The sequence below is a fragment of the Harmonia axyridis genome, chromosome 4, assembly GCF_914767665.1.
Source record: "Harmonia axyridis chromosome 4, icHarAxyr1.1, whole genome shotgun sequence".
Taxonomy (NCBI): Eukaryota; Metazoa; Arthropoda; class Insecta; order Coleoptera; family Coccinellidae; genus Harmonia; species Harmonia axyridis.
Genome location: NC_059504.1, coordinates 11,544,385 through 11,560,586, shown reverse-complemented (window position 1 = coordinate 11,560,586; position 16,202 = coordinate 11,544,385). Strand labels below are relative to the sequence as shown.

General features: G+C 38.0%; 1 protein-coding gene across 2 annotated transcripts in view; it reads right to left on the bottom strand.

Annotated features, from left to right (window-relative positions):
- LOC123679270 (tribbles homolog 2) overlaps positions 1-16,202 on the bottom strand; it is a 200,993-nt gene that overhangs the window by 133,266 nt on the left and 51,525 nt on the right. For both annotated transcript variants that reach the window (XM_045616772.1, XM_045616773.1), the window contains exon 3: positions 15,736-16,025. In XM_045616772.1, the coding sequence (XP_045472728.1) occupies positions 15,736-16,025 (290 nt within the window). The remainder of the gene's footprint in view (positions 1-15,735; positions 16,026-16,202) is intronic.

Genomic DNA, 16,202 nt, shown 5'->3' with positions numbered 1-16,202 from the left:
AAATTTATAAATATAAGAGTCAATCGGATTCAAATTCAAGATAATTCTAGCGAAAAGGGAGCCGAAACTCTATTAGAACATTTATGCTATTAATGATTTATTTGCAAAGATTTCACATCAACCTGCAGCTTCAAAGCATGTATGCCTATCCACATCGATGATACCAAGCACTCGAGTAATCTTTGGTACTTCTGGCAACAGTAACTGGCAGCTATTTCACACTATCAGTTCAATCTAGTATACAGGAGGTGAAAGTATCGCCTCAGTACCTGTCCAATTTGTGGTTCATTAAAAAACTCGGCACTTCGTAAGCTCGTTTTTGAATTTGGAAATCGTGGAAGGCTATCGATGCCTCCTGCATCTGATGTTATATGAAGAAATATTCACCAAAAAAAATTCCGAAAGATTAATAAATTCATAAAATCAATTTCGCTGTCGGTAAGAAGGCAGAACCCCAATTTGATCGGCCCACCTGACTAAGCGAACGTATCCAGATTCTCTCCCAAGTTTCGGAATATTTGAATATAAACGAACCAATTTCCCCTCGGCCTCATCTAACACTCTTTTTTCTTCCGGCCGGGGGTAATTAAAAATTGTCGGCAGGCCTTCCCGGCACGCTCCGTGTATCTTTGTGGATTTTAATTGGTCGGTAACCCGCGGTGAGACAATACCTTTCCTCCGATAATATGGAAATGCCCTCTTTTGTTCCTGTTCGCTAAAGTCAACAGATAGACATCTTCCGGATCTTTTACTTCATTAATCGGCGACTGGCGCAGCTGGAGAGGGGAAGGGGAACAACGGAAGAAGGCTGCAGATCCCGTTTCCTCTCTAATTAAGGTAGATTTTCTCGGAGATGGTGCGTTCAGCGAAAATTATCAGCTCGCGTGAGATATTCTTATTGTAGTAGATTCGAAGTTAGTGAATGAAGATTATGACGGTTCAAGGTTGGATTCGGTCGATTGGAAACGGCCAAAATTAGAGAAAGAGGATCGAACCACATAACAATATATTTGTTCAATAGTATATTCTAGAACAAGTTGCAAAATGGGTTCCTCCTATTCCAACACGAATGCGAAATTCGAAAACAAGCGACGAAGGAGCGAGTTTTTGAACGCATTAGTGTTGGAATTACCTTCTGCAACAAGTATTAGATGATATTTTCTCTATTTCAGTCAAGTTCTGTGAAATATTGTCGAAATTCAGGAAAAGATTCAGATTATACATCCTAGTGACTTTTGTATTATATCTTGGCAGTTGGTGTGACCGTAACGACTATTGACAGATAACAGAATTTGAATTTGAATCATACGTTTCGAATTTTGGAATAATTTATAATTACGCATTAAATTCATGAATTATGTGTGACAAAATCGATTTAACACCACCAGAATTGAGAAAAATTGCGAATAATGTTGCAAATCATTTCACTATATCCAAATTATATTATATTGACAATTGACTTTTGTTGAAATTCGATAGGATCGGAAGTCAGTATTGAAAACCAAATGTAATGAGTTCATTACAGCACTGTTTTTAATGCTGTAATGAACTCATTACGATACTGAAACAGAGGAAAGTATTTTTATATACGAATTGAAATATTCATTTCAGTGTGTTTCTTGTGTAACAAAATGAAACATTGATGCATTTTATGCAAGAAAATAGTCTATTTGAAATGGTCGAAAGTTGTTGTTACCGTAAAAATATTCGGCTAATAATAGTGTACAATTAAAATAAAAACTAACTTGTTTCGTCGAAAATGTTTTCTCCACTTTTATTCTCCATCACACCAACATGAACAATTGAAAAATTTTATGAAAATCGGTTTGAAAATAATTGTTAGTACCGACTAAGCGAATATTTTCAGATGAAAAGCTCTCAATTTCAGCAAAATTCACCATCATCCTTTATGAGTACTCTGTTTTTATAGCAAATTAAAAGCGAATGAACTTTTGGAGTTCTCGGTTAAAGGTGTAAAGTGTTTTCGCTTCATTTAACTCTGCTTTTCCTACAATGAAAACTAGAGAAATTGTGAAAGGATTAAATTAATTCCTTTCGCAGTTATTACCATGATTATTACCAATTATAAGTCCATTGATAGCAATTATACTTTATCCCAGTTGAGATAAATTTCAATAACTGTGATTGGCGATTATAAAAACTCTGAAAATAACGATTTTTGATTTCAATAAGCAATAGCTCGGCCACAATTACGAATTTCCCTTTCGATGGAATTGCACAAATTCCCAGAAAACTGCGCCATCAATGCAGCAATAAAACACGATATGGTTATTTTCTAAAAGGATTGCGTTACCAGACGACGGTATTACGCGTTCGAATTTGGTCCTTGCAAACGATACTAATATGCAATATTTACATTGACTCAATGATTAATGTGACCCCAATAGAATCTGAACTGTGCCAATACTCTCGTCGGAGATGTTTAATTTATGATTGATCCAGAGATCTTTCGCATATTTAATCGGATTCCATTTGGGTTAGTCGATATTTAATATACTGGGCGAATATGCATATTTCGAATGGAATAAGCTGGAAATCTCGCGAAAACAATTTTCGTATACAGATATTGTCTTCATCAAATGAACTGTATATTTCGTGCGTAGCGCATTTTTATCGTTACTATGAATTAGATGAAAAGTATAGCGACTTTTCAGTAACAGAAGGTAGCGACTTTTTATTCGCTGTATTTCATTCAACTCCATTTGTAGCGACTTTTCAATCACCATGCTTCATTCAAAAGTATAAAGCATAACGGAAAAAATCGTTGCTATTGGTGGCAAATGGAGTTGGTGACAATAAAGTCGTTATATTTTTAAGTATAACGACTTTGCCACCAAAAATAGCGACTTTTTTCCGTTATGTTTCATTCAACACAAATTGTAACGACTTTTCAGTTTCCATACTTCGTTCGAGAATAAGGATATCTAGCGACATTTCAGTAACAGAAGGTAGCGACTTTTTATTCGCTGTATTTCATTCAACCTCATTTGTAGCGACTTTTTAATCACCATGCTTCATTCAAAAGTATAAAGCATAACGGAAAAAAATCGTTACTATTGGTGGCAAATGGAGTTTAGTGACAATAAAGTCGTTATATTTTCAAGTATAACGACTTTGCCACCAAAAGTAGCGACTTTTTTCCGTTATGTTTCATTCAACACAAATTGTAACGACTTTTCAGTTTCCATACTTCGTTCGAGAATAAGTATAGCGACATTTCAGTTACAGAAGGTAGCGACTTTTTATTCGCTGTATTTTATTCAACTTGATTTGTAACAACTTTTTAATCACCATGCTTCATTCAATAGTATAAAGCATAACGGAAAAAAATCGTTACTATTGGTGGCAAATGGAGTATAGTGACATTAATGTCGTTATATTTTCAAGTATAACGACTTTTTCAGCGACTTTTTTCCTTTATGTTTCATTCAACACAAATTGTAACTACTTTTCAGTTTCCATACTTCGTTCGAGAGTAATTGTAACGATTTTTCATTATGCTTCTTTCGACACGAAATGCAACGACTTCTCAGTTTCATACTTCATTCAGTAGTTATGTATAGCAACTTTTTATTCACTATACTGCATCATAAAACACGAAGTGCAACGTCTTTTCAGTTGCTGCATTTCATTCTACAGTAAGTATAGTGAGTTTTAAGTAAAGTGTGGAATGTGTAGAAATAAATAAATATCATTTTGAATTTTAGCGGACGTTGCGAGATCAAAGAATGAAAAAAATTCCTGGAGATAGGGAAACTGGCTCAAAACCACGTGTTCCATTTTTTCGAGTGGAGCATGTGGCGCGTTTACAATAACAATTTACTTTGAAAGTAAAACCCGATACAGAAGGCCGTATTCTATTCGCTAGTAGTAAATTAATATTTTCCGATGTAACCCATATCGAACGATATACGTATGAAGTAAATGTTTATCGTAACACCGTGGGAAATTAAAGCTCTTGTTTGTACTAACCGTATCTGATTACGTGGCAAGCAAATATTCCGCATAGATTTCGAATTTCACAAGGTGCACGAAGGCAAGAGTGCATGGTTACTTCCTCCATGTCGAGAATCTATTGACATAACGTGGAAATCGAAGAAATAATAATCGCCTAATTTCGTAATCGACGTATATGGGTTGGGATTGATAGAGGAAGGATTCAGTAATCTAGTCATTGCGTGGATTGATAAATATGCCGAAATGCACATTAAATAATTCTATTTAGAAATATTGAAGATTCCGAAGTCAAGAATTTTGATAAGAATTGGAGATGTATGCAACTTTACGCATTTATATGAAAACAATATATTGTATTCATTAATTTTGAGACGGAATGTATTCTGCACGATATATTCAGAAACAATACTTGAGTTTCAAATTGAGATTATAAAATCCATCTAAAATTTATTGAAAAGAACGAGGATGATCATTCGAGGACAAAAATATTAGAAATAAGAGATTGTAGCCCTCAACAAAAAATATTTTTACTCTTTCTGGAATGTCGATAATTTCAGAATAATCTTCTAAGAAATATGAGTTCAATTTTCTTCGTCTACTATGAAGGTCAACATTTGAAGTTCGAAAATGTTTTGATTATAGTTCAAGATTTCATTCAAATGTATATGTAGGTATACAATGTCGGTAGATATCATCTAATGAGTTATTAATGGAAGAAAATCACCTTAAATTACAGCACTTTTAGTCGAATGTGAGGAAGACTATGAATATGTCATGATTCATGAAGCTTCCAACATTTTTCATGTAGTTTTTAGGCAAGTCCACATCCAAGCAATTAGTGTAAAAAGTTATAATTTTTTGATCACTCGTTCATTGAATCGATCGATTTGTCATTTCATCCCTATGTCTCTATTTTTAGAATAGAATATTTGAACTCAAAGTCGATTAGAACAGAAAGACCCAGGAACTAGAAATTTCCAGGGTAAATTCGGATCTTCAATGCCGCAGTTTATTAAGTTAATGGGCAAAATCCAACTTTAAATAGGGCCGTTCGAAATTTTGAAGTTCGTTTAATTCAAAAACTGCAGATCCGATCAAGAGGAAAATTTACATTTGTACTACTCAAACAACCGTGCAAAATTCCTAGCTGATCACATCAGAAACATAAAAAATTGAAACAAAATTCACGATATGAAAATGAATAATCAATATTTCCGTGATTGCAGATTCGATTGGGTTGAAATTCTGCGTTTATACGAAGAATGATCATGAATGTTTGATACCAATAACGTTTTTGTTTGACAGCTTCTTGATGCTCCAAGTAATAAACTTTCTCAAGTATAAATAAGGAAACTCCTAAGAGTAATGAACATAGATAGAGAGAGCATATGTCATTTTCAGTAGGCCAATTTTGTCCCCAACATAAACTATCAAATTTGACATGAAGCGCGCGGAAATGAAAACATATCAGTGATACGACATTTCTCTCAATTCGCGAGTTTCTCCACAAAGAACGCACTTCTTATGTCCCAGAGAATCAACGTTTCATATTAACTCAAAATATATTGAAATAAATACCTAAACATATCAGAAATTCAGAAAAAACTTCAAGAGCGCCGAACTACGTGAAACAACCGATGACATTAGGAGAGCAAAAGTTGCCAAACCTTGGATTTCAGCAGTAGATACAGAAAATAATGAATATTCTGCTTATTATAAATTCGACAATTAGGAAAAATATAGGATTCCAAATATTCAAATTGGCATATTCAATCCGGAATCACTCAAATAAATATATTTCATTCAATATAATATACATTCATAGCGATATAGTAAAATTGTGGATTTAAAAATATATCACAATCCGACAACGTAATCTAACCATGTTAGGGACATGTAAAAATTGCTCATACTCCCTCTACCTATGTTTATTACTCAATGGAAAACACCTTTTAAATGTCAAATGATGGGAAATATCACTTCATTGTGAGATTCCCCCACCAATTCGATTCCAGCTAATTCCCGTTGGTGTACGCAACCCTTCATCGCAATAACGAACAAAAAAAAAGCTAGACACTTCGCGTAGAAACTAGATATCACACTCCAACGTCGGAATCGCCTTTCGATCCGAAAACGACGGCAAACATCCAACGCCCCACTACACCCTCCTGAAAGGCGGCAGAGGGCCCTCGAAAACGAACCCCCCTTTTACGGCCGCCGAAGTAGCCCACTCGAAACGTTTTGACGCTCTCGTCATCTCTCCCCCACCCCCTCTGCCACCACCACCACCCGCAAATGGAATATCATTGGACACTTAAAAGTATTACGATCGAGGTAATAAACGCGGAAGACGCTCTCGCATGGTCTTCCGAAGGGCCCTATTCGAGGGCCCGCGCGCTTTATCGCGCGGACTATTGTTGAGGTCAGGCGGCGAAAGTACGGGGCGCGGGGGTGTATACGATAATGTTCTTGCGTGGGAGTCGGTGGGGGCATAAATTTTACGGCCGTCCTGTTCTTACGCCGCCCCCCAGAATCGAATTAGATCGACAACGGCATTGCGGTGTTTCCATCTTCGGATCGCGGTGGAATTCTTCCGATTGATTTCGGCATTTGCGGATAGCGTTTTATTGGCGAATCCTCCGTGCTTGTATGCAGAGTTCGTAGATCGAATGATAGTCTACGTTTTTTAGAACTTTTTTACATAAGAAATGTGTTATTTTTCAACTAACTCTGGCAACATAAGGTTGAGCCTTATTTTGCTTAAATATTAGATTCTCGAGCCGATTAAGGTGAGGAAGAACATATGGCTCCACTATTTCTTGAAGGTAACCTAGAGCTGTCATGTTACCTCGAATAATGACTGAAGGTGACAAACTTGCATGTGCAATAGCACCCCATACCACAACGCCTACTGTCCGGTGTACATGACGCTCAACAACTGAGGTTCACGTCTTTCCCCCGACGTCGTTCAACCCTTCTTCGGCCATCATGCCAAATATCATTTAGATTTGTAGCTTAGAAATTATATGGAGACAAAATTTCGAACGGTCCTATTTAAGAAATCACGTGACGTCGCCCTGTTCGGCGAGCAATTGCTCAAAAACACGTCTACAACTCGTTTTTGCATCTTTCGCGCGTGCAAAAAAAAACAGTCACTTTATATTCTTGTTGCATAAATCACACCATTTCCAAATTGGCATGACTACACCTCCCATAAAAAATCCTTCAACCATGTGAAGTTACAACCGGTCTTAAACACAAGTTGATGAATGTATCACACGATCTGAACGTTTTTATTGATTGTTGAATTAATTGAATCACGAACGACAAGTTGTGGAACCTTGGGATAAGGAACAACGTTAGGTTTATCGAATTATGTTATCTTCAGAGGTAGCGGTCAATAGAAAAAATCGTATAGAAGGCTCTAAGAGTTGGCGAATAAAATCGAAGAATCGTTTCACCTCAACTCCAATATTCGTACATACAGAAAGGGGTAGAATGCAGATCCAAGATTGATAAAATTACTGGGAGGTCATCATAAGTGCCATAGGTACAAAACAGATGCCGTTAAATGGGAAAATCAATACCGTTTTCAGTAGTCACCATACAGTGGTCAAATCACCATCGGTGATTTGCTTTGAAGGTTTTTTAATAACGAGGAAAGAATTGTGGTTATGCTAGCACAACCTCAATCCTTTGAAGTACTGAAGGATACTTAAGAAGATGTCACAACTGAAATTTCGTAGGATAAACAAGGAAGAGCAGCCGAAAAGTTTTTTAAAATGGCCAAGAATTGCTCACCAAGGGCACCCCTTCAACGATATGATGTTCTTTTCAGCAATAAAAATCATTTTCATGAATAGTGACACAATCTTTCTAGGAGTGAATTTATTGTGGAGAACTTCATTAATGAAAGCTTTCATGACTGTCAAGTATACGAGCATAAAAACTTTTAAGCCGAGGTATTTTATGTATTTCACCTACGTAAATGTTATGGTCGATAAAACGGTTGAATACGTCTCCCCTCATAGAGTTTGATGATATATTCCCACCAATTTCAAAAATAAACCTCGGGTATCGTACAAGAATAGCGATTTAAAATTCCCTTCCAAGTTATCAAAGTTGACTCGCATTAGTAATACTAATGATAGAGTATAACGTCGACTTTGAAGATAACCTATTGTTACATGAAAAATCTCACAAAGTCTGAAATAATAATGGAAGCCGAAGAAAAGCTGAGCCTGAATGGTGTATAATGAACGCGAGACACGAAGACGAATTTTTATTTTATTTTCAATTGGCCCATAACCGCCGATACACAATGGCGTATAATGGCACAAATATTGAATGAAGCAAACGAGATACGCCATCGAAGAGCCACGAATCGTAAATAACGATACCATTTGGTTATTTATCGTCGCACATACGCAACAACATAATAAAATACCCCTACGCTACGATATCGATGATATCACATCGAAACATTTTCATATCGGATTCATAGGACGATACGAATAAATCATGCGATTATAAAATAATAATATCGGATCCATCGGAATATATTATAACTGTCTTTTATGGATTTCAAGGAATTCCATTCGATCAACCTCCCATTCCAATTTTTGATTTATGATTGATATATCATCCGCATCGAATGATAACGATATGCGAAACCCGCATATTCGATGTTATGGTGCATATGAGTCGGTGCCATCGCGAGATTGTTACGATATTGAAAGATGAAATACATCGGAATATATTTCAGCGAGAAATAACATAAATTCAGCCAAACATAAAATGAAGTGATATTGGATTTATGTAACCTAGAAACTGACAAACTGAATCGTCGATAAATCAATGAACTACATCGATAGCTATAAACAAATCCATTCATAATTCTTCTAATTGATGTTGAAATAATCCAGAATTCGAATCCGATCTTGCAATTCTGCAGATGCCCATTAGAGTTTCTTTAAACGCCAGACACTTATCGATTGTCAAAAAGCCTGACTCCACTTTCAAGTTACACTTTTATTCGAAAGAGGGCACTCCTTCTGAACCGCTCTCATTGTTTTTCATTTTCCAGAGGGTGCAATTATCACAAACTCACAGTTTCATTTTTTCGATTCTTCCTACATTCTTCCTTTCCACTTACTGCACTCCACAAAGAACCTGAACTCGTTATAATTAAATTCAGGAAGTCGCTGAATCTTTTTTCAAATTTCAACTTAATATTCAACACTGGGAACTCTGCAGGACGAAATTACGGAATTTTTATTCGAATACTACACCGAAAACTTTCACAATGAAACTTCCATAGAATCGTCATGATGGCCCATGAATAACCTTTTGGAATCATTCAAGGAAAATATCTTTTGAAGTTTAATGGAATTGTTATCATTTTTCAACGAGTGATCTTCAAATAACTAGTATAGTTCACTATGAATAGAATACGTTCGCATTTGAATCTTTTAACATTCTTGCGGTTATTTTCAAATACGTGTGTGACGTCATCGATGACGTCACACAGTTCGTGGGGATTTTGAGGGGAAATATCGGATTGTTTATAGATCGCAAATACAAATTCTATGGAGAAGAGTGGTTACCTCAACCACAACGTTGAATTTTAACTGGAACAGCCCTTATTCAGTTTCCCAAAAATTAAGTTCTACTCAATTGTATACCCTTATTTCAGTAGCAGAATTAACCAATTAATCAAACGAATCCCTGATGAGGAACCTCAGTTCAAACTAGGACTTTTAAGTAAGAACCCTCTGGTTATTGATCAAGTTCCCTGAAATTTCGCCATTTTCGAAGATATGATCTTCAAATACAGAAGGATAGTTCACTGTTTTCAAAATATCCTTGCATTGAAATCGTCGAAATAATTTTTAAAATTCGGTTTTTAGCTAGTTGCCAAACGCACTTGTTAATAACGTGTGTGACGTCATCGATGACGTCACACAGTTGCCGAATTGTTTATAAATGGCAAATGAAGATTCCATGGAAGAAGTGGTCACCTCAACCTTAACTGAAGGAAAATAACGTTTGATCCTCTAATTTCAGACCATCGTATACAGTAGCGGAAATTGGGCAATTAATCGAGCGGATTCAAGATGAGAAACCTCATTTCGAACTAGGATCTGACGAATCGATGAAATCGAAACCGCAGGAAAGATCCCGTTGACGCATTATCGTCTCTAAAAATAAGCGCGAGTTTTCCATCGGGGACATGACGTTAGTCGACGTGCCCATTCATCACGACCCGTTCGAATTCGCAAGCAATGCCGGCAGTCCAAACATGGCCGAGCCCCCTGCACGCGACCTGCATCCGACGCGTGTGCCAAATTAAAGGCTAGCTCCTTCCCGGCGGAAATGACAGGGTGCTCTTCGAGCGCCGTCCTCACTCTCTTGTCTCTCCGCGTCCGCACCTGCGATCTCATTAGAATCAGCCGGGTTGTTTTTGACGCGGCGTAAGATGGATGCTCGTCTTAACGGCTGGATTACTGCGATGGAACATGATAAATACCCCTTTGCTCGTTAATTCGACGGCAAAAAATTGCGAGAGACGCGCTGCTGGGACTGAGCTTTCCTTTGAAGGTGGTGCTCGACTGACTCGCTAAATACGTCGCATTTGTAAGCGCGAAAATGTTATGCAATGCGAGAGATAAGATGAGCAGATTACGTTACGTAAAGTAGATATGCGATAAGTAGATGGTGAGGTATTCGAAAAACTGTATATTAATTTTATCGACGAGTTCGGCATACAAATTTCACAACAATTGTTTCAAATCTTCCAAAAAAACGATCTCCTCGAAATTTTTTATAAAGATTCGCTATTTTGCAACTGATTATCAATTTTCCATTCGGTAGGATAGATAGCCCTTTCAATTATCTCACTTCTTAAGTGTATAACGGATTTTGCCAATCATCAACTAATATATTCTGGTCCTGAAGTATCTAGTACATGTAAACTCAACTCAAAGTTGCGTTAACTTAGTCGCTATTCTCTCGCGAAATAATTTCGCGAGGGAATTGCGCCCAGTGTAGATGCTGTCCAACCCTTGAGGCATTGCGGTGAGTCAACTATCGCTTTTGCCGGTAGTAAGTCGTTTTTTATCCGCGGATAAAAGCGTTGAGCTAATGAAAAGTCGTGTGACTGTCGCAAGGGAGTTTCGCTTATACATATAAACACAACTATGTTTGGATCTCTCGACGAAGATGGGAAGCAAACAGAATCGTATAAATCTCTATAATAGTACACTATGGTTTATCATTTCCTCTTTCAACGCAGAATATCTTTACACGTGACGGAAAAATATAATATTATCAATGTAAAAAAATGTTGAGAAATATCCATACCAAAACTTGAACTGTGGAAATTTCAGGGGACTTCACATTTTTTTCTTTGTTTTGGGTTTAAAATAATGAACCAAAATCCCACCATAAACGATGGGAAGAAACCACAACATGAATTCCAGGCCTATTCACGCCAGATGAAGCCACAATTGCGTTCGACGATCGAAGAACAACCGGAAGTCACCATATCGCACCCTTCTCCAATATTCATAACTTCATTTTCCTCTGTACATTCCAGATCTGAACGTCGCACGTATCCATCAATAATTCCGCCCTTTGTGCGTGTTGCGGACATGGAACGGAGGCCCAAGAACATGTATTTATCATCCGTAATACAATTTGCCCGTAATTCCCGATAAAATTGGCTGATTAAAAAGTCAATTCAGCGCGCCATTCGTCCTGCTTCGCCCCAAAGAAGGGGCGACACGTCGGTTCGTGTCTATCGTCCTAATAATGGGTCGTATAAATGAATGAATATCAAATGGAATAATGGATGCGACGGGGGAGTCGAAAAGGAGGGCTCAAAGGTCGTTCGCATCAGTTTTTCGTTCAGTTCCGTTGTCCGTTCGAGTTTCATATCAGTTATCCGTTCAGTTCCAGCCTCCGTTCACACTTCATATCAGTTTTCAGTTCAGTTATGGTTTCCGTTCAAGTTTCACATCATTTTTCGGTGCAGTTTCTATTCCATCCCAAGAAAGGGTTGGATTTTACTATTCCCTTCAAATCATATGATAGTTCATATCAGCTCCCAGTACATAATTATTGCATAATAACAACAATAAGAAGAAAAAATAGATCTTATATCAAAAGAGAAGAAAGTAGGCCTGCAGAATTTGCTCAAGATATTTGAGCTTGAGCCAAGCCGTGAATCCCCAGTTCATATCAGCTCCCAGTTGATAATTATGCATAACATCAACCAGAAGAAGGAAATATATCTAATATCATAAGAGAGAAAATTATCCCTGCAAAATTTTTAATTTTTATGAAAGTTCACTGTATTGGCAATTTCGCGAATGACATTTGTCGTGAGCGATAAAAGCAACCATTTTGAATAAAACCTCAAGAGAATTTTGCCGAAACGACAAGTATACTTACGAGACCAAATCAAATATCCTGCTGATCCAACAAGGAGGGAAAGAATTCAGTTTTATCACAATTGAATATCATGATATCTGTAAAAAAAAATTGAAAAAAGTTGACAATCATGTTTTTCCGAACTGAAATGGAGCATGAACTGAAACTGGAACTGAACTGTAAACTGACATGACAATATGAAAGAACCTGAATAGTTTAAGCCATCCCTTTAGTGCTCAGTCCCTGTTACCCTTTCACAACTTACTTGTTACACATGAAACCGAACCGAAAACTGAGGAGAGAGAAAGACGACGCCGAGAGAACAGACGATGATCAACTTGGCAACTTCTAGCACCTAGCAATCTGATACGACGCAAGATCAGACACGACTGGAAGTCTAGTGGCTTGTCAAGACTTGGAATTGTTTTTGCACCGAATTCGATGCATCCAAGTTTGCAAGCTGCAGATTTCCCGGAATGTCTAGTCATCCTAGACTCTCACGTCTTCGTTATTGTACAAACTGAGACGATAACGACAGACGACAACACTAGCGAAAATTAGAGAGAGGCTGTTGGCGAATCGATGTTGCGCTAAAGGGTGTTTCGGATTAGCACCCCCATTTTCAGATGGAGCGAATGCAATCCGGTTTGATTATCAGGGGCAATTTGATGCTAATTTATGATGGATGACTGTTCTGTTGGAACCGCGTTTTACGAGGCGATATAAATTCGTTTCAAGCACGGCTATGGCAACAATGTCAACGTTTCAACTTCGACAATTCTTTGTGAGAATGAAATTTCATCTTGTTGTTTCTTGAGAAAGCAACGGTATGGTAAAGCTGGCATAATTATCGTGTTAACATGCCTATCCAGATGTTAGTCTTATCGTGAAATTAGCCACCTTATCAATTGTAATGTGACAGAAAAAGATGAATGAATACAAGAAGACCAACTGGTCAAGCATGGCGTATCACAGAGTGCCCCTCCGATAACTATCTCAACGAGGTAGTTTTAGTACTTCGCATCGAATGGTTTGGAGATCATAGGATCTCGAAACTAAGTACACGCTGCATTCAAGTATTTGAACCTTTTTCCTGTTCTCGATAGTACTTCTTTGGACAACATGTGGTGATTCTTTTAAAATCCAGAGTTCAAACAGAGCTTAGTGTGAAGCAGTAGCTGAAAGACGTACAAAGAGTCTCAAATATCAGTTGGCAACGTATGGCCTCCGTATTTTATGATGTGCATGGTATATTATTCATTGACTATATTGACAAGGGTGAAATCGTTAACACATATCATTATTAGATTAATTGATTGCAGAAATTAACCACAAATCGATGAATTGCTCGTCCAAGAGCTTGACCATCCAGCTTCTCTCCCAATGATACTGACTTATTGCAGAACTTGAAAGAAATTTGGCTGTAATAAAAAAGCTATTGCCAATATTGAAACCTATTTCGAAATCATAGACGAATATTTCTACAGCAAAGCTATCGAAAAGTTAAAGCAGCAAAATTTAGTTAAAAGAATTTGTTTTTACTGGTTGGGCCCTTAACCTTTTGAGTGAAGTGTTAACGTAATAAGCTCAAGGGTACCGATGTATAATGGATCTTCCGACTCTCTTACCACTTATAACGGAACATCTCGAGAGCATAGAAATTCATCTCGCCCGACCATCGAAATGCCGATATCTGAACTTCGAAGCAGTCGACGTCTCCAGGCGTCGCTGCAACAATCTCCGCCGTAATATCCATAAAGCCGCGCGTTTCCCCCGCGAGGTGACATGCATCGAAATCGTGATGAATTAATTGCCAAAGTTCTCTAAGGTTAATGAAAATCGATCCGACTCCCCCTCCCACGCCCTCTATCTCCCTAAATGGAAACGTTTCAATTCGCCGGATACGTGAACGTGAAAGTTCGGCCGTATGTTGTACCGGAATTTTTTACCCGATATCGGGTGATATGAGCTGAGCGAGATTTTCATTACTCACGTCTCTAATTGCGCGGATTGACCCGCTACTGCCTCCGAAGGACTTTAATTGGAAAAGTTTAGCGTCGACGAGTGGCATGAATATAGGGTATTGGTGATGGAGATTCCTCGGCTAAGAGGTCAGATGAAGAGTTGTCAATCATGAATTCCTCGAATATGAAGAGAAAAATTATTGTCAATTTGGCAAATTAGGTGATTAATAGTACACACCTAAGATTATCTTGAGATTTACCTAACTGGCAGATGAACCATATCGTTCTTGTAATGTCTTCAACAAAAGTCTAATCGTTGATCCTACAGAAAAAGTTCCCGGATGGACAGATGCGCCAATTAAGATTGCATTTGAATCCTCGAACTAATTGCAGAAATTCATTCTTGGAGTTGTTTCTAAACACACTTGTTAACAAAGTGTGTGACGTCATCAATGACGTCAAACAGTTTGTAGAGTTTTTGAGGAGAAACGCCGAATTGTTTTTAGGCAAATGGAGAACTTCGAATTGGAAAAGTTTAGCGTCTACGAGTCGCATAAATTGGGTATTGGTGATTGAGATTCGTTGGCTAAGAAGTCAAATGAACAGTTATGGATTCCTTAAATATGAAGAGAATAAATTATTTGTCAATGTGGCAAATCAGGAGAGTTCCCGGTTTTTTTTTGTGTACTCTAAATCGACTGAGACTGGTCTTGGTCGTTGCATCAACAGAGCCACGAAGAACTGATACGTTTCACTAAAAATTCCAGGTCATTGAAATTTCGGAGATTAATTAACAAAATCAAACTGGATGGACAGATGTTTCATTTAAGATTTTATTCGAATCCTCAAACTAATTTCTAGAATTCCTTCTTAGAGTTATTTCCAAACACACTTGTTAACAAAGTGAGTAACGTCATCAATGACGTCACACAGGTTGGAGTGTTTTTGCCATTTAAGATTCTTGAGGCAGCTTCCACTCTGCTTAAGAATTTGCAAAGACATGAGGTCCCCATCGAAATAACAATTGACCTGTCCAGGCATCATATGCTGTAGAAACTTAAACTTGTCGGTTGGGCTGTTCTATGTGAACCACCCTGTAAAATTCCCTAAGCACCAGAATATAAACCCAGCCAGATAACGCAAGAATAATGGAGTAAACTCCTCACATCCCCAACGAAGCGCCAGAAAGTAAACGCCCCAAAACCCTTCGAATTTATCATCACTATATAACCCCATCCCTGTCATATCACCCTGTTACCTTCCCCTAACAACTCCGCTCCAAAGACGTTTATTGAACTCGCAAATCACGATCTCATCTTCCTTCCCGCCTTAACGACTCCTAAACGACCATCAAACTCACCTTTGCGAATCGGCGAAGACGAATTTCCTGAGCTTCAGGTCCCTCAGCACGATGCCGTTCTGATGGCAGACCTGGACGGTCTCCGCGATCTGTTTGAACAGCCTCTTGGCCTCCGACTCCCTCAGCCTCTTCCGGTTCCTCACGTACGAATGGAGGTCCCCCTGGAATTTGGGGAATATTAAGTACAAATATTGATTCCCCACCATTATCTCGTGGAGAGATGCGATTCGGGGATGCGACTCGAGCCTATAGTGGGCCGCTACCAGCTGAAAGCTGTCACGTGATACTATCTGAAAAAAGAAAAGAGAAATTAGTTGGGTTGGTTATCATAAAAATGATGCGAGCTTAAACATAATCAATTGGAATGATTGAATTAAGGCATCAATAAGAGTTGTAATAAAAGGGGTTGAAATAATTCAATAAACTTCGTTAATGTAATGGCCTCATGTCTATGACTCTCGCATCAA